Source organism: Penicillium concentricum (assembly GCF_028827145.1).
Source record: "Penicillium concentricum strain IBT 3081 chromosome Unknown utg000002l_segment0_segment0, whole genome shotgun sequence".
In the NCBI taxonomy this organism is placed as follows: domain Eukaryota; kingdom Fungi; phylum Ascomycota; class Eurotiomycetes; order Eurotiales; family Aspergillaceae; genus Penicillium; species Penicillium concentricum.
The window spans coordinates 6,671,275-6,692,048 of NW_026622755.1; the positions used below are offsets into that span (position 1 = coordinate 6,671,275).

Sequence of the window (20,774 nt, forward strand, 5' to 3'; positions counted from 1 at the left end):
TGTAGCTGCAAGATAATAAGAAAGTGACAATGAATGACCAAAGAACAATAAGACTGTGAATAGTAAAGTGAGTTCAAAGAAAAAGTGACGATTGGCACGTGATGAGGCGGCATTATCTCCTACTAGTCCTAATTAGGCGATGACTCATCTCTTTGTTCCGCGCAGACCAATCACATGCTGTCGTCTGTCCTCACGAGCACTCCTCATACATCGGTCGTAAGTATGTCTAGCCACTTGGAGGCTTCAAATTGGCCATATTCTTTTCTTGTCAGGTGCCTGGAAGATTCCTTCGCATTGAGTTTGAATTGACTCACTCAAACTCTATTGTTGGTATGCCTTTCCTATTGTCTTGACTCTATTATGTTTGTTTGGGTCTGATCGCCTGAATGGGGTCTCCCTCGTTCAATAGAGCTTGCGCATCCAATGACCACCCCGCTGACATATTCGTGTTTTCTCTGTTTTACAGGCTTTTAATAGACTGTCGCTGTCCAAAAACCCTCGCCTGGCCTTTGCGCTTCACCATATGGTCTTCAATTGACCGGCGAGATGCCCCCAAAGTCGCGATTCACGAGGCTAGACGCCTTCGCCAAGACCGTTGAAGATGCCCGCATTCGCACGAACTCCGGAGGTGTCATTACAATCGCTTCACTTTTGATTGTTATGTGGCTGGTATGGGGTGAATGGGCCGACTACCGACGAGTTGTGGTGCTGCCGGAGCTTGTTGTCGATAAATCGCGAGGTATGAATAAAGTTTGGACTCGATCGGACCTACGATGGACCTGCTGAAGATAAAATGCATTGGGCAAGGTCGCTAACGACTAAATTTTGCTGCGCAGGAGAGCGAATGGAAATCCACTTGAACATCACCTTCCCTCGGCTACCATGTGAGCTCTTGACCTTGGACGTGATGGATGTCTCTGGTGAGCAGCAGGTCGGCGTTGCCCATGGCGTGAACAAAGTCCGCCTGAGCCCATACACTGAAGGCGGCAAGGTGATTGATGTCCAGTCTTTGGACCTGTAAGTGCCAATCCTTCCACCTGAAATCCCTCACGTCGTGATCGCAACCTCATTATCGTCTATTCCCAGACACTCTCCATCAGAAGCTGCGAAGCATCTAGCTCCCGACTACTGTGGTGAATGTGGTGGAGCAACGCCTCCCCCCACTGTTATTAAACCGGGATGCTGTACGACTTGTGAGGAAGTGCGCGAAGCCTACGCCGAGAAGCAATGGGCCTTCGGCGACGGCAGCAACATCGAGCAGTGCACGCGTGAAGGATACGCGGAGAAACTCGCCGAGCAGCGCCGCGAGGGATGTCGGATTGAGGGTGTGCTGAAGGTCAACAAAGTGGTGGGCAACTTCCACATTGCACCAGGCCGCAGCTTCACCACCGGCAACATGCATGTCCACGATCTGGACGCCTACATCGTGCCCAATGCAGGCCCGGCGGACCAGCACACGATGTCCCACTTGGTCCACGAGCTTCGCTTCGGGCCCCAGCTCCCCACCGAGCTCGCAGGCCGCTGGGGATGGACCGACCACCACCACACCAACCCGCTTGACGATACCAAGCAGGAGACTGACGAGCCCGCCTACAACTTCATGTACTTTGTCAAGGTTGTCTCGACATCCTACTTGCCTCTGGGCTGGGATCCTCTGTTCTCGACCGCCGCCCACAACGCCGACGAGAACTCGCCTCTTGGCTCCCACGGCCTCGCCTATGGTACTCAGGGTAGTATCGAGGCTCACCAGTACTCGGTCACCTCGCATAAGCGTCCTCTTTCCGGTGGAAATGATGCTGCGGAAGGCCACAAGGAGCGCGTGCATGCCGGTGGCGGTATTCCGGGCGTCTTCTTCAACTACGATATCTCCCCTATGAAGGTTATCAACCGTGAGGCTCGCCCGAAGTCTTTCACCAATTTCCTTACTGGTGTCTGTGCTATCATTGGTGGTACTCTGACTGTCGCTGCTGCTTTGGACCGCGGTCTGTATGAAGGTGCTATGCGCGTCAAGAAGCTGCATTCAAGCTAGATTTTAATATCTAGCCAGAGATAAGATAGGGTTTAGTATTTACAGACCATCTCTTTGCATGGGATGATCTATTCTAGCATGAGATAGATGCTTTTCGGGGTAGAGAGGCGAGTTGAAGCATGGAAGAGAGGGAAGCTGGCACTTGTGGCGTTTTTGAGATACCTTTATAAATGTTTTGCCATTGCGCTGTTTTGGGCTAAGATGTAACTATTCATCTATCAATAACATCAAATCTTTTTGATTGAAAAATATATTTGCAGGTAGGACCTGATTTAATTGTACACTTGAGGGATTGATGTATCCACTAGCACGTGGCATGGTTCCACCTTCCCTTTTCGGAAGTATATATACATATGCCCTACTCTAAAACACCTAAGTGTCAAACTGTTTATTCCTATCACTACCGAGCATATTAATTACTGCGAACTGGGATTCTCAACATGCAAAAGTAATACTCTGAAAGTTGAACATTATCATAAATCATACATCTACCAAAGGTAGTCATCTCAATATAAATACAAAGGCTAAATATAATATCCCAAACACAACTAAGCCACAACCGAAGCCCTCGCCCGACTAGTCCTCCTACTCTCAGTAGTCCTATCGCGATCAGCAGCAAGCTGCTGCGCGAATTTACTCTTCGCCCGGATATCCGGACCCTTCCAGTAGAACACATAAATCGGAATCAAGACCAAGAATCCCACACATCCGAGCAGCGTACTCGCCCACTGGAGATGATACTTGCCTCCCATATTCTGGTACATGGGGACAGAGTACATGGTCGCGATACCAGCGAGGAAGTCTCTCGCGAAGCCATTACCACCCGTCGCAGATGCAGAGTACGGTCCGTACGCCGCAACCATGTAGTCGATGGTGGCCATGTAGATTGCGAAGTTTGCCATTGCGATCAAGCAGGCGAAGATGCACGGCGCAATCCAGGGGATTGGCGGACCCGTTGATGTCCATGCGAAGCCAAGGAGGCCGATTGGTTCGAGGGGTGCGATGAAGAGGAGGAGGAGGAGACGACGTTCAGCGAGACGACTTGCTGCGCCGCATTTGCGTCGTGTTTGGATTTGGCGGTGGATATCGGGTAGGAACATTATGTATGCTATTACGTAGCCGATGAGGATTGAGGCAAAGGTTAGACCGACGGCTAGGGTGCTGAAGGACCATTGTTCGAAGACCAGAGCGAAGGACTCGGTGAAGACGAAGATTAGGGCGTCGGAGAAACCGGATAGGAGAGAGAGGAAGAGGACGATTGGTTCGCGGATGAACATCTCGAATGGTCGGATCCAGATTCGCAGGACGTCGTGGAGGTCTAGACGTGGGGTTTTGAGTTCGTTCGGGCCCCAGATGTCTTCTCCATTCTTGCGGCGGCGTTTGGCTTCACGGTCGACTAGGATCGTCGTGCGGGTTTCCGGGACGATGAAGAAGTGCATGATTTGCGTTACCGCTCCGACGATCAATTGGATCCAGAATACCCAGTGCCAGGAGAGCCATTCGCCGATCATACCGCCGAAAAAGGGTCCGACGGTTGATCCGCCTACCGACGAGAGAACTACAAAGGCGACTGCGTAGCCTTGATCGTCGGCTTCCCACATATCGGCTGTCATACCAAGGGTGACTGAGCCTCCGGCGGAACTGAGACCGCCGAGGACACGACATACGACGATTGTGCCGTAGTTTGGTGCGAGGGCGCAGGGAATTTGCCAGATGTTCACGAGGAATAGGGAGAGCTGCATGATGGGCCAGCGGCCGAATTCCTCGCTCCATGGTGCCCAGAGCTCACATCCGAATGCGTATGCAACTAGGAACACGCACTGTCCGACTCGCGCGGCTTGCTCACTGATGTGGAATTCTTCGGTCAGACCGGGGACGGCGTTAGCGTAGACACCCGTGTTGAAGTTCATGGACATTTGAACCGCGAAGATGACGCTGAGAATCATCCATTTCTTCCATACTGGGAAGCAGAAGCCGAGCTTTTCGTAGCAGTCGTCTTCTGTTAGCTCGGGCTTGCCGCCGGTACGCAGTTCGGGTTTCTCTTCGTGGCTTGATGTGTCGGAGTTGGAGGCATTTTCGGCGTGGGTGCCGACACCCCGTTCTGTTTTGATCTTATTTGCTGGGCTAGCTTCATCCTTGAAGCTTGATTCGTCTGGCTTCTCAGAAACCGGGGAGTCCATTGGGACAGCCATCTGGTAAGCTGTGTCTATTGAGGTCTATTGTATAGATATATCGGGTCCACAATGGTATATATAGAGAATAAAGAAAAGAACGTCTCTATGCATGTAGAAGAGTAGACGATAACAGGGTTAAGAAGTTGAGAAGCAGCCTCTTATATATCGGAATAGCCATGGTCATTCGATACTAGGATGTATACAAGTTATACGATCCCTTGAATCAAATATCCAATGATATTCATTGAAATCTGGGGGAAAGCCTGTTCCCTTCTCTAGTATTGGTCGAACGGCTGACGGGCCGCCCCCAATGACGTCATCCCAGCTACGTCAAGCGTCGAATTTGAAAGCCTTTTACGTTCAATCAGATTTATTGCTTGATCTTCAATTCAGAACCGGAGTGGAGAAATGTTCAATGTTGCCAATGTTCTCTTGTACTAATGATTCTTCTATATCGTAAAACACATCTATGTCCGGTAAGACAATTGATAGTAAAGTGTACAAAATTAACACGTGATATCTAACTATCACAAAAGACAACCGAAGACCAAAAGTTTCAAGCAAATTCTAGAAAGTACAGGGGGGTACGTCACATCAGACTACATACTAGGTATAGGGCGTGGCGCAGAATAATCTAAACCAATAGAGGAAGTTCAGCTATCAAATACAAAAGTCTCTTGCACAAAGTATTTGTTTCCGCCTTTTTCTAGTGTCTACCTATACTGAAAAGGGGGAAAAAATATCTTGGACATCTATGTTGTAAAAAGACTACTAAAAAGATACCACAAGGCCACATACGCGGCCCTCTACTCTTGTATTTGTATAAGAGTTCGCATAGATCATACTACAGATGCATCTTGTTGTAGCGATCCTTGTTCGTGATTGGCCAGTTTTTGCGCTCGGCTTACTATTTTCGTATGAACTATGGAGCGCGGGATGTCCGAATCTGGATTTGATATGGTAGACTAATAATCTTGGAAGTGTGGAACATGTCGTAGGTTACATATCTTAGGAACTTCTCGCATATGGTAGCTCATTCTGGATTTCCATGGTGCAAGTTTAGAAGTAATAGGACTCGATTACCAGATGTCCCGATTGTGTAAATCGTGACTCTCGTTGTCTCCGAGCTTGAAAGCAGGAATCATCTGTTCTCAGCCTTGGAATATAAGCTTTACAACGTAGTCCCGTATATACCGGAGCTTTATGATTTTAACTTTCTTCTAACAAGCCGTCGTTGCAACTACTTGTCTACGATATACGTATTCTATTTACTACTACAGGATTCTCACTCATTAACAGAAAAAAGATGGAAGGACAAATAGTAATCGCCTGGTTGAATATTCATGGTCAATCTATACCGCGTACATACAGGCGCATATTTTCATGAGTCTGATCTACATGTTAGAACAAACATGTGAATAAAAAAACAAGTAAAGGCAACCCCAATATAATGATAGATAAGCAAGCGATTCGCATGAAAATCAAGGGACGACCCCACCACACAAATCTGGAACTCCGGTTGGATGCGTGATGCAAAAAAAGCAATGAGAGATAAAGAAATGATAATGAGCGATGTTGACGAGAGGAAGGAGAAGGACCGTGCGCAAGAGGAACGGTTTGGAAGCCAGGCGCAAAAGTTGAGAGGTATGCAAGAATGGCGAGTTGAACATAATGAAAAAAAAAATACTGCTAATGATGTGCAAGGAATGAGGAGTTGGAAGGGCAGAAAGGAAAGTCGAGGTAGTGACGAAAAGATGGAAGGGGGACATAGTCAGCCCCGAGGGAAGAGGGAACAGTCTATTTAGCATAGCTGTAGTACCTCTGCTCTTGACCGTAGGGCTGGCTTTGTTGATAGCTAGGCGGTGTTGGAGGAGCCTGCGCAAGTTGTCCGTACCAGGACGACCGACGGGGTTCGTCAGGGCGGATCGTCTGGTTTAGAGCATCCCATGTGTGGCTGGCACCCGGAATGTTGTACATGGACTCATGGCGAACATGCTGAGACGGGAATACAGAGGACGGATACACCGAGCTAGCCTGCTGGGGTATCTGCTGAGGTGCGAATGGTGGGGAGAACTGTTGAGGCGCATACTGTTGCTGGTGCATCATAGGTTGTTGCATCAGGTGTTGCTGACGGTGCGCAATGGCCTGCTGAACCGCCTGGTTCGACATTCCCTCCCTCATTTCACGCTTCTCGCGCTCCCGCGCGTCGATGTGCGAGACAAGGCCCATAGGGTTTACCGGCGCCTGTGGTCTCCGGTTGTCATTTGACAGGTTGAAGAATGAAGAGCCAGTCATGCGGGCAACGTGCTCCTGTTCACGAGCGGAAAGATTGGTTGGAGCATCGGTGTGCTGTTTAAGCATGGTCTGGGCACCGCGAGACGAAGGTCGATAGTTGGGATCCCGCTGAGTGTTCATGGGCGAATTAGGACGGGCATATTGTGTCCAGTCGCCAGATGCCGGGCGTTGCACTGACATGGGATTTGAAGGGGTGCGATTGTGGAGCTGCATCGGGGGGCTGGGTGCCGCGCGTTGCTGCACGAACTGCTCCGGAGTGAGACCCCCACCTGGAGTGACAGGGCGACCGGAAGCCATGCCAGGCTGCCACAGCACGCTCCGTCGAAATTCATCCCGGCTGGAAGGCCGGGGATTAGCCTGATCGATTGCTTGAGTAGGAACCGAAAATTTGGTTCCCGCCGAATCGTTGCGTTGGTGGCCAGGTCTTCTTAGGGTGTCTGATGTGGTCGGGCGTCCGGTGGTAGGCATATAAGTCATAGTTGGGCCGAAGTCAACAGTGGGAATATCCGGGTTCGAGGTCGGGGGCTTATCCACAGTATAACGAGCATCGCCAATGACATAATCCTTGACTGCGGGGACTCCCACAGTCTTCATGACACCCATTCTGGGTTTGGTGGACGCGACGGATTTCTTGCTGTAGACAGAATCGTGGGTGCTAGCATAGTCAGGCGAAACCGTCGATGCATCATCATAAATGCTCTCATCCTCATTTCCGTTTCTTTTTCCAGTAGATGAGACTGGAGATGGAAGATGAGGAGCAATTTTATTCAGCACATCTTCATCAAGGGTATGGCGAAGATCATCATAACTCGGTTCGCTTGGTGAGGGTGGCTCTACCCCGAAAAGGTTTTGCTGGGGGAGTGGCTTGCGTCGCACGGGTTTGTTGGAGTCAATTTGCATCCGTTGAGGGGAATACTGCTGGGGAGAAAACCGCCGTGGGCTGCCGGTAGTACTAGGTGTGTTCGGGCGATGCTCCGGAACTGGGGGAGGTCGGAGTGGGAATGCAAGACCGAGGCCTTCGTCACTTGATGAAGTTGCAAGAGAGTTGGTGGATGCAACAGGCTCCGGACTGTAGACATTGTTCAAGCTCCTGTCCTGGGGCTGTTGGTTGTTCGTGGTCTGTGCCTGGTGGCTCTTCCATGCAGCTCCGGCAGCTGCCGCGCTCAGTCCCATCGTTCCGACCGATGTGAGTTGGGAAAGTGTTGCGTGTGACATCCGGTTGTTTGCCAACCTCTGTTCCGAAGAAGGCTCTGGCCGGTTAGTGGGCATCTCTTTGGGTCCATGCGAAAACTCGGGTGGGTTTGCAACAGGAGCCGGTGGGGTGCGTGGAGGGAGCTGATCTTCGACTGGCGGGCCATGGAAATGGCCGAGATTTGGGTCGCTTCCGGAGCTGGTACTCTCAGCGACAGGAGCGACCGCTGGAACACCACGGTGCATCAGATCTTGAGAAGACGAGTCAGGTGAGCTCTCAACTAAAGGTCCTTGGCCTAGCCGAGAGCCAGCGTTGAAGGCCGTGGTATCAGAAAGCCCGCGGTTATGATACACAACGGGTGAGCCCTCGCTTTGCGGGACTTCATGAATAATCGCCTCAGTAGAATTGCTGAATTCAGATTTGTTCTCGAAACCAGCAAACTGGCGACGAGTAGAGTCCATAGGGACATCGCTGTTTCGGCCAGACATCGAGCGATAGCGAGGTCTTACGCTGTTGACACTATTAGTTCTGCTCCTGCCGGATGAAATTCGACGCTGTGTTGCCTCTTTGAGCTGTTTTCTCCATTGAGCTTCGCTCCATTCTTGGCTTCCAGGGGTTTGAAGAAGACTGGCAATATCCAGCACATCAAGATAGCCGTAGCGTCGCTCCTTGGGGAAGGCAAACATGATGCTCCTAATGTGATTAGTGTCTGCCACCAGGCGAGTAGGACGGCCATAGAGATTGAAAGTGTCGAATGTCGGGAAAAGGAAGCGCAGCATCATCTCGAATCCAGAAACCGCAGCATGCGGCTCAGGCATGATAAAGACAAGCCCCTCCGAGGAAGAATCAGGCGAATGTGTGGTAATCCGTCCTTCCAACTTCACCAGGGTGGATGCATCAATTAGAGCCTTGGATTGTGGATAAATCGCATATGCCGAGTAAACCTGGGTAACCGTTGCAATGGGAACCGCCTTTTTCGTCTTTTTCGTCTCGTAAAACTTGATGTTTCCGGTAACAGGAATTGACAAGCGGTCATATGCCGATTTCTTCAACAATTTCCGCGCTTTTTGGAGCTCTTTTTCGTCTGGCGGGCAGATCACAAACCAGCACCGTCTCCACGGGGTTCCTGCTCCAAATCGCACACGCGCCCAATCTTCGTACTTGAATTTGGTAGGGGCCAGAATGGTGTTGATTCCGTTGAGAGTTCTTCCTTTCGCTGCAATCAATGAACCGGTGTAAGCTTCGTACAAAGATGTGTGTTCGAACATCGAGAGACGAATTGCCGCAGTCCATTGGGTCAGTGAGTTGAAAGAATTGAAATGTAAGAGGTATCGATTCTTGCCCGCGGAAGAAACGCTGAGTACGTTTTTCAAAGGTGCTATAGCTCCATTTTGGATCGGAAGAGTCTCAAGCTGCAAGTAACTGATAAGTTCAAGTCTGATAATTCTGGGAGGTCAAGGCTTACCATCTTGATAGACGCATCGGCCAAATTGATAAAGGTCGCCGGAACCTCTTGACCACCTGCTGCGTCCAGCGCAGCGCCATCCCATAGTGAAAGAACAGTTCCGACTAGTTGTGCGTAGCATTCCACCCATTGCCGATCACCGCAAGGCCGTCCGTCTGCCACGTGTTAGCCCGCCTTTCCCCGCAAGGTGGCAGGGGGTAAGATTCACTTACGAGAATCTAGATCATTCAATTTTAGAAAGTATCCTTCATTATAGACCTTGTTTGTGTGAATATTGAGGAATGAAAATATTGGCGACAGCTCCGGTGGGGTATCGCCCGCCTGCTGCATGAGAGGCGGGTTGCGTGAGACGATCATGGATGCCGGTCGTGACCCAGTTCCACCTCTTGGCCCAGAGCTCACGGGGGATAATCCGGTCGGGGGAGATGGTGTATCGGGGGGAGTGGTTTGCCACCGGGGTGGTGTATCGGACAGAGTTGCGTTGGCCACTGGCGTAACGTTGCCCGACGATTTTCTGCGTTCTTTACTAGAACCATTGTTCTTCGATCCCCCAAGGCTGGATATAAACGAGCGGACTAGTAAGACGCAAGGGAGAGTCAATAACGGGCTCTAGTTCCATACCCGGCATTCCCGCAAAGGATCGACTTACCACGCGAACGACCCATGACGCCGGAACGTGATAGTGCCACCGGACAAGAACCTCAGTAGACTTTGAAGTATTACCCCTCACTAGGTTAGACTGTGCAACGTCGTGAAAGTAAGGAGAGAGACTGGGGCGTGGTGGGATTTAAAAGGAAACTGTCCGAGGCAGGTCGATTGCGCTGAACGAGAGACTGTCAAATAGCGACTGCGCCTGGGAATTGAAAAGGATCAATCCATAAAATCCGCACAAAGGCGAACCTGGAAGAATAAGAATGAAGAGAAACGAGCGGTTGGGCGGAGTTTAGGGAAATCGAGCTTCTCTGCCAAGGAAGATGACGTTACAAGCTTGGAAGCACCTTCGCTAATCACCAGGATTAACTTATTATTTTGACAAAAGACAGAAGAAGAGAGAGAGGGGATTGAAATAAGGAATAATAGGCTTGGAGAGATAGAAGAGAGATAGAAAGAGAGAGAGAGAGTACCGTGGGTCATTTGGCAAGTCCGGAGGCGACTAAACACCCGTCATTCCACGCTACACCAATTGCAATAATATATAATATGTTATATCTCTTGTGATACTTAAAAGAGCCGAAGCCAAGCCAATTTCCTCTTCATTTGTTTTCCTTTACCTCAACAAAGGCTGAGTTTTTTTATTTTTTCCTTTTCATGGACCCGTCTTGGATCATCGGTGGAGAGACAACCCGAACTATAAGTAGACTAGTATGCATTATATGGGTAAATATAGCTGAATGTCTTATGTTGGAAATAACTACGGAAAGTACATATAAACTATGTTATTATTCCCCTATATCTCCTTTTTTTTTTTCAATCCCCCCTTAATTCTATAACAATCCCGGCCAAGATCCGCCACTGGATCTAAAAATGGGGTTTAAACCAAACATGGACAGTCGGAAGTAACTCAACTTGGCATTCTGCAGTTCTATTGCCACTTGAATGAGACTCTCACACTCTCACACGTTGCCTTTCGACGGGCCCACAGATAATCGGCGCTTGAACACGCGTAATTTTTTCCTTGACTGGGGAACCCTGTTTTGACACGTATTATTTAATCCTAACTTTGTACCTATGTTGTACTTCATGGTACCTACTCCGTACAATTTAGGCAGTCATGCTGTTCCCTGTTTTGACCCCGCCGGGACCTGGGAGTTCATGAGCACACACGGGCCTTTTCACTCCTGCATCAGGGCACTCCGCCCACAATCTTTGCTCAGATAACCGAACCCAATGGTATTCCAAGGATATTTTGCACTTAATGTGGCTAGTATGAACATCTCGGTACGGAGTACGGAGGATAACTCCGTACCTCCGTACCGATTATATAGCCGGTCGCAGTCTTGGCATAGATCAAATGGATCGAGTTGTTGCAGCATAGGATCAGCATGGCCCCATGAAGATCCCAACGCGTCATACCCTAAAAAAAATGTAGATCAGCCATGTGGCAGGGATCTAAAAATGCAATTCATTTCCATTTCCCTCTCCCAATACAAATTTCAAGGTTATACCTGTGGGGTTCCGTTAATATCACCGTCTATGCCTGTTTTGGAAATAAGCTTGTTCTCCTTTTCCTTTTTTGTCCTTTATCTCCGACCTGGGGTTTATATCAAATCTAGATATCCATGAGGCTCTCTATGTATAAATATGTAATGTATTCCAATGTTACTTGTTTGTTTGTCTGTTTCTAGGACCATACAAAAAGAACCACGCTCCTCTATCTCTCCCTCACTTCCCTCTGATCTCCTGGTTGACGCCGGCATCGACCTCTCAAGCGGATATCTCCCTCTGCGCAGTCAACCGCTACACTTTCTCTCTCTCTGACCCTCAAAATCATTTCTAGAAGTACCCAGCCCGGGAGCAACAGCCTTGGGATCTCTACATCCTATCCAACCCACGAGCATTGACCAAGATGCCCATAGACACAGTTCCACAACGTGCAACCCAAGCTAGAAATGCTAAAAACCTAACACATCTTCTTGATGCATTGGATGTTGATCAGAGCTATGCACAGATATCGCCCCCCGAGCTTGTATCCGAAGAGCAAATGTCAAGATTCCTGCGTTGGAGGGCTGAGCAGGGCGATAAACTCGATGTTATGCGAGGAGAAGTCTCACATTTCGTGATCGGCTTCAACCTAAATGATTTACCAGATACTATAGCTTCATAATTTCCTGGTTGGAAAGCGAACACTCTCCCTGGATCATTTGCGCATATTCTTTACTGTTCTTTGGTCCATTCGAGGAAGTGGCTAAACTTCAGCAATCCCTGAGTAACATCCCAGAATATTTCAATGAATACAGACACCGACACAGCATGCAGTATTTGGTAGTTTAAGATATCCCATACAGCCAATTCAAATCCACTATCTCATGCAATATTTTCAACCACTGGGGGTCAGGTTTTTCTAGGAGGAATAACCTAGTTATAATAAGACGCGGAGACCCTAGTCTACAGGGCAGGTGCTATGGTGGCTAAAAATATAGATAGGTGATCGGTATTCATTTGAATTCATTAAGAAGCTGACCATTTGTGGATTAAATTTGACAAGCTAAACGTACATACCCAAGCGAACAGGATGTAGATAGGGACTTTTAAGAAGTCCATGGATACATACATACGCAACAAGAACGCTAGATAATCATAACATCGTAGAAATACCCTCATCTACTGTTCCATCGCATGGTAAGCATCAACAGGGTTAACCAGGGCCATCTGATTGTGGCTGGGTATCATAGAATCAATATCGCCGGCTGCACTCGCTGGAAAATCGTCTTGCATCAAATAATCAGAATCCAAGCCCGGCTGGGTAGGGAGATAGGACGAATCGTTCGACTGTGAACCGAAAGCAATATCCGAGGAGTGGTCTCCTGCCATGTAGGATTGGTGGTAGTACGATTGACTGTCCCGGTCATATCCAAGACCGTAGATACCAAGTGAGTTTGAGGTTCCTCCAGGACCGGATTCATCAGTAAGCAAAGCGCGCTGCATGAAAAGGTTCTGCACCTCGTCTTCGGTGCAGGTATGTTTGGTGGTCATGTGTACCCACAAATCGTAGTTGCGATGGAAACGATGTGGGCATGACTCGTGGTAGAAGCAAGCGATCTGTCGTCCTGTTTCCTCGGCATAGCCTTGGCCTGTGAGGGCAGAAAGAGTAGAAACGGAATCATGCGCTGGTTTTTTGCTCATCTTTGCTTGACGACGTTTCCTGGCATTCGGGAGTCCCATGTGTGCGGTGCGGATGTGATCTTCGAGTGTCAACTTGTTGCCATAGCGCTTACCGCAACCGACGCCGTCCCATCCCTCTAATTTCTTGGAGGCTGAGAAATCTGTTTCGCCGCAGCCGAACCGTTTTTCGCCTTGGTGAAATGTGCGGACATGGACAGTCAAGTTGCCTTGCTTGGTGAAGCTGCGACCGCAGTCGGGGACCGTGCAGGGGAATGTCTTTCGTTCTTCAAGGGTCACGTTGCCATGGGCGATCTCGAGGTGGCGCCGCAGTCCCCGTGCTGTGGAACAGACCAATGGACACTCGGGGCATTGGGGAGGGTGAACGATCCGAATGTGGTTTTGTAAACTGGCATACGAGGGGAATGATACATCTTGGCTTGCATTGTCGTCGCCCATATCTGATGATTTGGCTTCCATCTTTTCGGCACATTCTGCGCAAGTGAATCGCTTCTCGGAATGGACCCGGCTCTGGTGGGTGCGTAGATTACCAGCCTTGTCAAAAGCCATCTTGCATTTCTCGTTGGTGTTTGGATCCACGTAGGTACATGGGAATGGCTTCTGACCCAAGTGGACAACTGTGATATGTTTCTGTAGAGTCGAATGCTTCCGGAATGTCTCGTCGCAAGGTGGATACTCGGTACAACGGTACTTGTCATGTCCATCGTGCGTAGCGACGTGCCGGCGAAGCCGCGAACCGTTCACAAAGCTCTTCCCACAATCTGGATAGTCGCAAACATAGTCTCGAACACCTGTATGGGCACTCTTGACATGGTGTTGAAGATGGGTAGTGCGTAAGAATGTCTTGTCGCAGTCCTCAAACTCACACCTGAAGAGTCTTTCGTTGTTGTGTGATCGAATATGTTCCTGGAGTCGAGCCGGACGATTATAGGCCTTATCGCATCCCTCGAACGTGCAAGATAGGGTTTTGAGCTCAGATGGGTACCTCTGTCGGGAAGAGGTGGCCGAGAATGGGGTCGCGGGAGAGCCGTCCATGTCTTCACTCATTACACTCGGAGTACCCGGAGCCGAGTACTCATCATCGGAGTGAGTCTCCTCGTAAATCAGGTCTGGAGGATCGTCAGCAATTGGATCACTTTATCGGATATTATCTGAAGTGAACTTACCGGAATTGTCCAGGACATTCTGCTTCTGGTGTCGCTTAGGGGTAGTGAGCCCCTCCGATGAGGCCTTACGTTTCATGGCCATTATGAGAAGAAGCCCTAAAAAGGACAATTCAGGAAAGAAAAGTATCTCAAGGCACGAGGAAGATCGGACGTGAATGTCAAACCAATAATTTTATTTTTGCCAGAAAGGCGGTGACGGCCAACACAGAGGAAGTTTTTCCGCTCCCAAGATTTTTAGCATCAAATCCCACCTCGACCCCCGAGTTGTCTCTCATACCTCTGGTCTTTCATCGCTCGCTTCGGCCTACAAATACTTCGCTCCTTCTACAGGTTTAACTGTCATTATGTCTGACTACGGCCACGACGACGACGTCGAAGAGACGTAAGCTACCTCCCTTCACCAGATTGCCCGGGGTCCAGGCGCAAAAGGAGCTTTGCCTCCATTTCACCTCCAGGCAGCTTCACAATGTGTTCACATATACTTGTCTAAACCCATTTTCTAACAATGTGGTGTGCGCAGCTTCGACTACGAGCCCGGTGAGGATGTGTTTGACGAGGAGCCGGAGGAACAAGAGGGCCTCGAGGGCGAAGACGGGGTTGAGGGAGATGATTACCCCACCACCAATGGCGAAAATGTCGTTGTCTCTGGTGATCCCAATGCTGGATACGCAGGAAAAGTGATGGAGCAGTCGCGCGAGAAGAAAGTGCCCAATGACCAGCGCACCACCACCCCGTACTTGACCAAGTACGAGCGCGCGCGTGTTCTCGGTACCCGTGCCCTGCAAATCAGGTACGTTCTTGCTGATACAGACGATTGCGCGTTATCTTGGGTTTGCTGACATTTGACATAGTATGAATGCCCCGGTACTTGTCGACCTCGAGGGTGAGACCGATCCCCTACAGATCGCCATGAAGGAATTGAACCAGAAGAAGATTCCCCTGATCATTCGCCGATACCTGCCTGATGGATGGTAAGCAAGATTCTATCAAAACATGAGTGACGAGCCAGAGCTAACAATGTTCGACTTAGGTATGAGGATTGGACTTGCGAGGAGCTGTTGTAGTGGTCAGAACGGTTGCTACCGTTCTCCACACGGGCTGTTTTTCGTCTTTTGCTTTTCTTTGGGTTTCAGCATAGCGTTTGGAGTTCTGGGATTCGAAGAATCCGTCGAAAAAAGAGACTTGGATGTCCTTGATGAAACATGGACACCAGTGAGGCTTTGTACATGAATCTAGAACGGAAAAAAAACATATCCAAAAATAATTTGACCTCTTTATCTTTCTGCACATGCTTACTTTAACCTGTATCTAGGTATGGAGTAGAAGAAGCAATTATAGCGTAAGCCACGTGAGAACTATCGCGATTTCAATGGTCTTTCGGAATTTTTCTATGCTTCATATCTTTCCTTTCTTTTTGTTTATCGTTTTACGTGTAATGCAAGCCAAGATTTCGATGTAAATGCAGTTGACTAAGATATCTAGAGTACACAAGTCATATGCACACTTCCATGTCCTGCATTATAGGCATACCTACCCAATCTAAGGCCCTAGGAAGCAGATAGTCCTCCGACTTACTTGCTCTTCATGGAGATTCAAACGCTTCTAACAAATGTAATATTCCAAAAAAAAAGCCCCCGTAAATGAGCAAAGCTTGGTATCTATCCAGTGGGGGCAATTTTAGCTCTCCACTTAAAGAATCCTCAGAAGTTATCGGAAATTATAGAGAGTTCCATCTCGAATGCAAAGACTAACGCAACTTTACTAGGATCATCCACTTAAGGATGTTTACGATATTCGGTTATTCATGTTGCATCTGAGTAGCATATCTTATGGGTCTCACTAGTGCCCAGTGACTAGGCCAGTTTCGGCATCTGCTGGGCAACTAATTTGCCGTCAATAGGCATTTGATATTTGAATCAAGGATTAAACAAAGGCTAAACTATGTTATTTCGGCAAATTTAGGGATATATATGACATATTCAAGTTAAAATATACTAACTTCGTATCCTATTCTAGAAATAGTCCGATTATTTGATTATATCAACGTATCTTATACTACAATCTCTCGAACGGCCGAATTCCCGAGCCCCGCTTAGTTTGGGGGTTTATAAGCAACTGGAAAATGCCCTTAAAACTTTTATTTCCATCATCTTGACTTATAAGAAGATTTGCATTATCGGGCAAGACCTTTTTTGACTTGACTGCATCCTGCGCTGTACAAACCCTCACCCGTCAGGGACATATAGTTAACCGATACATGAAATATGGGGTCTGACTCAGATATAGAGCAAAAAGTCCTCGCTGATTCTTCGGACACTCGTGAGGAAAATGCCGACTCCAATATGTCACATTCTCCAGAGAAAGAGCCCGAGTTGACATACGATACGGGGCTACAGGCATGGCTCCAAGTTTTGGGCTCATTCTTTCTCTTTTTCAATTCATGGTAAGTATATGTTCTCCAATATAACGATCATATTGCTAACGACTTGAAATAGGGGCGTTATCAATACATGGGGTGCATATCAAACCTATTATGAGCGAGAGTTGCTCGTCGGTACTTCATCATCGGCCATTGCCTGGATTGGATCGCTGCAGTCTTTCCTCCTGATGATGATTGGAGTCATTACAGGTCCAATGTTTGACGCTGGCTATTTTCGATCCCTCATCATCTTCGCTGCATTCCTGCTGCCCTTTGGTCTGATGATGACCAGTCTTGCCACGGAGTACTGGCAGCTGATTCTTTGCCAGGGCATTTGCATCGGACTCGCAGCAGGTTGTCTTTTCGTGCCCTCCGTTGCCATCCTCCCACAGTACTTCCGCCGTAAGAGAGGCCTGGCCAACGGTCTGGCTGCTAGTGGCAGCAGTATCGGTGGTGTTGTCTATCCAATCATGTTCGATCAGTTGGAGAAGAAGGTCGGTTTTGCCTGGGCTACTCGAGCACTTGGGTTCGTCTGCTTCGGCACCATTTGCATTTCTATTAGCATCATGCGCTCCCGCTTCCAGCCAAAGGAGAAGCGCAAGCTCTACCAGTTGTCCGCCCTAAAGGAGCCGGCTTTTACTATCTTCGCTATTGCCATGTTCATGGGTTTCTTGGGTTTCTACAACTTCCTTTTCTATGTGCAGTCATACGCAATAGAGACAGGCATTGTAGACTCAAACCTAGGATTCTATCTACTCTCCATGCTAAACGCCGCCTCGACCTTCGGTCGTATTGCGCCCAACTTCCTCGCCGACCACGTTGGCCCTTTGAATATGCTCACGCCCGCAGTGACCATCACTGCCATCCTGGCCTTCGTCTGGATCCGTGTTCACACCCTACCTGGCATCATCATCCTTGCCGTCTTCTATGGCTTCTTCTCGGGTGGGTTTGTGTCTCTGCCGCCTGTGGTCATGGCGAGTATGACCCCGGACGTGCGCAACCTGGGCACACGCTTGGGCATGGTCTTTGCTATCACTTCCATAGGCCTGCTGATCGGTACTCCCATCGGAGGTGCAATTCTTTCCGATACAAACCAATTCCTCGGAGTTCAGCTTTTCACCGCTTGTTGTCTCACCACCGCTGCGGGTCTTATGATGTGTGTGAGATTTCTACGCTCAGGTCCTAAGTTCCATGCCAAGGTTTGAGTTTCAGCTGGCTGCTGAAATGTCTTACAAAATATACCCGTTGCGGAGGGTTCGGCCTTGTTCAAGCTATTTCTTGACATCAAAATGTTAGGACAAAATATCCCATTAGCTTCATCATTTGGCCCCCATTCTGCATATTGCATTATCTCCTGGCAACTCATTTTGCTTTTATCCAGGGACACGGCACACTTCATGTTAGATATAGACGGAAAATGGCGATACAAGAAATAATAATCATATGTTCAATTCTGTGCAAGAAAATATCCATACAAACCCCAGCCTGCATAAGCCCTCCATGCCAAGAGAGCCCATCGAGAAAGAAATAAGGCGCGAGAGATAAAAAAAATGCCATCCAGGCTGCTTCAATAAATACTACAAAAAGAAGGATGGTTTACATCACATCCTCCGGTCCAACAGGGAAATTCTCACCATTTTCTCGCACATGTTCGAGCTTCTTATCTCGACTACATGGCTTGCGCATATCGAACGCATCTTCGCCAGTCTCCGACATCCCAGATGGATCATCGCTGTAATAATTAACCACCCGCCGGAAGACAGAGTATCTGAAAAGATATAGGTCAGTAATCAATAGGGCGCTTGCACATCTATATCGATTCACGTACCCCATTCCTTTGTACATGTCGTATGCAACTTTATTTCCGGCGCGGACGTAGAGATCAACAAACCAGGCATTGTTACTGTCTGATCCCCGCTCGAGCTGCTCGGTCAATCTGCGTGCAAATCCGAGACGGCGCCAGGCTGGGGCGACGGTCAGGACGGTGATGTGTCCGTGCCATGGAGTGTAGTGCTCGGAGTGGCGCATTGCAGGGTGCTGCTCTTCAAGCTTGCCCATGACTAAAGGAGCATGTTAGATATATATATAACTATGAGATTTGAGGTGAATGTGCTAAGGAATTGAACATACTATAACCTACAATGCCGGCCTCATGGTCCTTCACGGTGCTGAACAATGAGGGCCATTTGTTCAGGTAGTTCAGGTAGAAGCCGAGATCATAATTCTCGGTAAGAGGGTCAAGATTGGTGAGATTAAGGTCAAGCAGGTCCAACGGGGACATGCGTTCAATAGAACTCATCTTGATATCTTCAACATGAGTAGGATAATGTGGGGGTTTGATACTCTTGTTCTTTTTTGCCAGGCGGTGACGAGGGTAAGTCGGCGGTGAACGTTAAAGAGTTCAGTTGATGTTGATACCCCTCCTATGTCCTGGTGGTGCAGTCACTCCTTTGTTAAGAAGTCTTTTTAACCTGTCGTTATATCAATTGGTCTTGGCTAGGTCTTTGGTTCGTGATTATCGCGCTATACTACAACAATCGACTAGGACCGGAGCTATCGGAACTTCCAACTAGGCGTCCTAATCAACAACTCTTCCTCGCCTGCAGCTGGACTACAACGGCTTGTTCATTTTCTCTAGCTATATTGCCCTAATTTGGCTCTCCCAGCTTCCCAACAAAGCTTTCACCCACTTAAGAATCCAGTTTGATTCCTCCAAACGATCCAATGCCCCTCCCTCCATCTCCCCTGAAACTCTCACACCGCTACCCATCAGCTACGGACGACTCACCCATTTCTCCCGGAACAACTGGCAATAATTTTACATTTGCAAGCCCCCGGTCACCGCGGACGCCACAATTATCTGCACCTCCGTCTCCTATCGCGTCACGCCACAACTCCAACGCCATGAGTGGGTCGCACCGAGAATCTGGAGATTTCTCTGGCGCCGCTGATATAGGCGGCGGAGGACTGGGAAACCTAGCTGATGAGCTAGCTGATGCATGGGAAGAAGACGACGGATATGGATATGCGTCAGGCCAGGAAGCCAGCCGCGCAGGGTCACAACATATGGGTCATAGTGATGGAGAAGAAATGTATATGCAATCAGTGCACAGCGTGCGCTCCCGGTCACCTTCCCTGTCATCAGAAAGAGATTCGCTCCACCCATCAAAGAACAAACATCGTGCAAATCATTTGCGACAGCACCGCCGGCAGGAGTCGCAATATGATGGCTCGGATTATGGACCCGACTCAGATCTAGAGGAGGCAGATATCTCCCCGGCCCTGGAGAGCCAAATGGCTGAGATTGAAAGTCTCGTTCGACGGGGTATAGAGAATAATGGAAGTGAAAATGACTATGTCATTCAGCGGACGGTCGAGTCATTGAAAGATCTCGGCGGACAAAGCGGGATTGAGAACAGTGCCATGAGGTTAGTTCGTGCAAGTATAATACAAATCCCCCGATCCCGATAGCTAATCTCTAATCGCAGACTTATCACCGCCCATTCTTCCATCACATCACATCTCACCCACCAAACCCGCGCCCTCCAATCCCTCGTCCACCCACTCCTCTTCTCTCCCTTCCCTCTCCTTTCCGACGACGCAATCGACTCCCTCATGCCCCTTATAGACGAAGGCCTATTGCCAAATCTCCCATACCCCTTCCCAGAACAGCACCAAGACTCCCAATCAACAACCTCCGCACACAACCCCCTCGCCTCTCTCCAAGCTCTCATCTCGCAAACAGCAGATATCACACATACACTTCGCGGCTTAAGCGATACCCTCTACGAGTCGAGACAATTGACTTCAACAGCTTCCCGCCGATTACGCTCTGCGCGAGAACTTGTCGCCGACATCCGGCGGGAGGAAGAGAGTCGCGAAGAAGGATCGAGGTGGATCGAGCGCGGTGAGTGGGACCGTCGGATTAAAGACCGAGAGGCTGGCAAGGTCTGCGGCGATGTAGTCAGTGGCTTTGAGGCTGTTTGTGGAGAATGGCGCGAGAAGCTGTTTGGGACTAATGCCGAAATGGCAGCTGCATAAGTTTGATGTTGATGTTCATGCATGACTTTGATCATTTTTGCGATTCTGTTTCCTCGGGTCAGGACTCTAGACGTCTTGTTTTTTATTTGTTTGCCAGATATCCATATTGATGTTTACTGGGCCATCTTTCATTATGTATGTTACATATAAGCT

General features: G+C 48.8%; 8 protein-coding genes across 8 annotated transcripts; 4 read left to right on the plus strand and 4 right to left on the minus strand.

The window, feature by feature from the left end:
- Positions 1 to 174: 174 nt before the first annotated feature.
- On the plus strand, positions 175 to 2,029 carry N7517_006248 (retrograde cargo receptor ERV46; the record flags this gene model as incomplete). Its single annotated transcript, XM_056723978.1, has 4 exons — positions 175 to 216; positions 478 to 739; positions 837 to 1,017; positions 1,087 to 2,029. 4 exons carry the CDS (start codon positions 175 to 177, stop codon positions 2,027 to 2,029), a joined length of 1,428 nt encoding a protein of 475 aa, XP_056580228.1.
- Positions 2,030 to 2,577: 548 nt separating this feature from the next.
- Positions 2,578 to 4,221, minus strand: N7517_006249 (Major facilitator superfamily domain general substrate transporter; the record flags this gene model as incomplete). The annotated part of the gene is made up of 1 exon (XM_056723979.1): positions 2,578 to 4,221. One exon carries the CDS (start codon positions 4,219 to 4,221, stop codon positions 2,578 to 2,580), a length of 1,644 nt encoding a protein of 547 aa, XP_056580229.1.
- Positions 4,222 to 6,000: 1,779 nt separating this feature from the next.
- Positions 6,001 to 9,820, minus strand: N7517_006250 (uncharacterized protein; the record flags this gene model as incomplete). Its single annotated transcript, XM_056723980.1, has 4 exons — positions 6,001 to 9,102; positions 9,156 to 9,310; positions 9,368 to 9,730; positions 9,805 to 9,820. The coding sequence occupies 4 exons, from the start codon at positions 9,818 to 9,820 to the stop codon at positions 6,001 to 6,003; spliced, it is 3,636 nt and encodes a 1,211-aa protein (XP_056580230.1).
- A 2,656-nt stretch (positions 9,821 to 12,476) lies between these two features.
- N7517_006251 (C2H2-type zinc finger protein) lies at positions 12,477 to 14,243 on the minus strand (the record flags this gene model as incomplete). The annotated part of the gene is made up of 2 exons (XM_056723981.1): positions 12,477 to 14,104; positions 14,162 to 14,243. 2 exons carry the CDS (start codon positions 14,241 to 14,243, stop codon positions 12,477 to 12,479), a joined length of 1,710 nt encoding a protein of 569 aa, XP_056580231.1.
- Positions 14,244 to 14,505: 262 nt separating this feature from the next.
- On the plus strand, positions 14,506 to 15,225 carry N7517_006252 (DNA-directed RNA polymerase core subunit RPO26; the record flags this gene model as incomplete). Its single annotated transcript, XM_056723982.1, has 4 exons — positions 14,506 to 14,543; positions 14,682 to 14,951; positions 15,013 to 15,132; positions 15,192 to 15,225. The coding sequence occupies 4 exons, from the start codon at positions 14,506 to 14,508 to the stop codon at positions 15,223 to 15,225; spliced, it is 462 nt and encodes a 153-aa protein (XP_056580232.1).
- Positions 15,226 to 16,425: 1,200 nt separating this feature from the next.
- Positions 16,426 to 17,785, plus strand: N7517_006253 (MCT family MFS transporter; the record flags this gene model as incomplete). Its single annotated transcript, XM_056723983.1, has 2 exons — positions 16,426 to 16,604; positions 16,657 to 17,785. The coding sequence occupies 2 exons, from the start codon at positions 16,426 to 16,428 to the stop codon at positions 17,783 to 17,785; spliced, it is 1,308 nt and encodes a 435-aa protein (XP_056580233.1).
- Positions 17,786 to 18,176: 391 nt separating this feature from the next.
- On the minus strand, positions 18,177 to 18,879 carry N7517_006254 (peptide alpha-N-acetyltransferase complex B subunit NAT3; the record flags this gene model as incomplete). The annotated part of the gene is made up of 3 exons (XM_056723984.1): positions 18,177 to 18,348; positions 18,409 to 18,640; positions 18,711 to 18,879. The coding sequence occupies 3 exons, from the start codon at positions 18,877 to 18,879 to the stop codon at positions 18,177 to 18,179; spliced, it is 573 nt and encodes a 190-aa protein (XP_056580234.1).
- Positions 18,880 to 19,304: 425 nt separating this feature from the next.
- On the plus strand, positions 19,305 to 20,621 carry N7517_006255 (uncharacterized protein; the record flags this gene model as incomplete). The annotated part of the gene is made up of 2 exons (XM_056723985.1): positions 19,305 to 20,008; positions 20,069 to 20,621. The coding sequence occupies 2 exons, from the start codon at positions 19,305 to 19,307 to the stop codon at positions 20,619 to 20,621; spliced, it is 1,257 nt and encodes a 418-aa protein (XP_056580235.1).
- Positions 20,622 to 20,774: the final 153 nt, after the last annotated feature.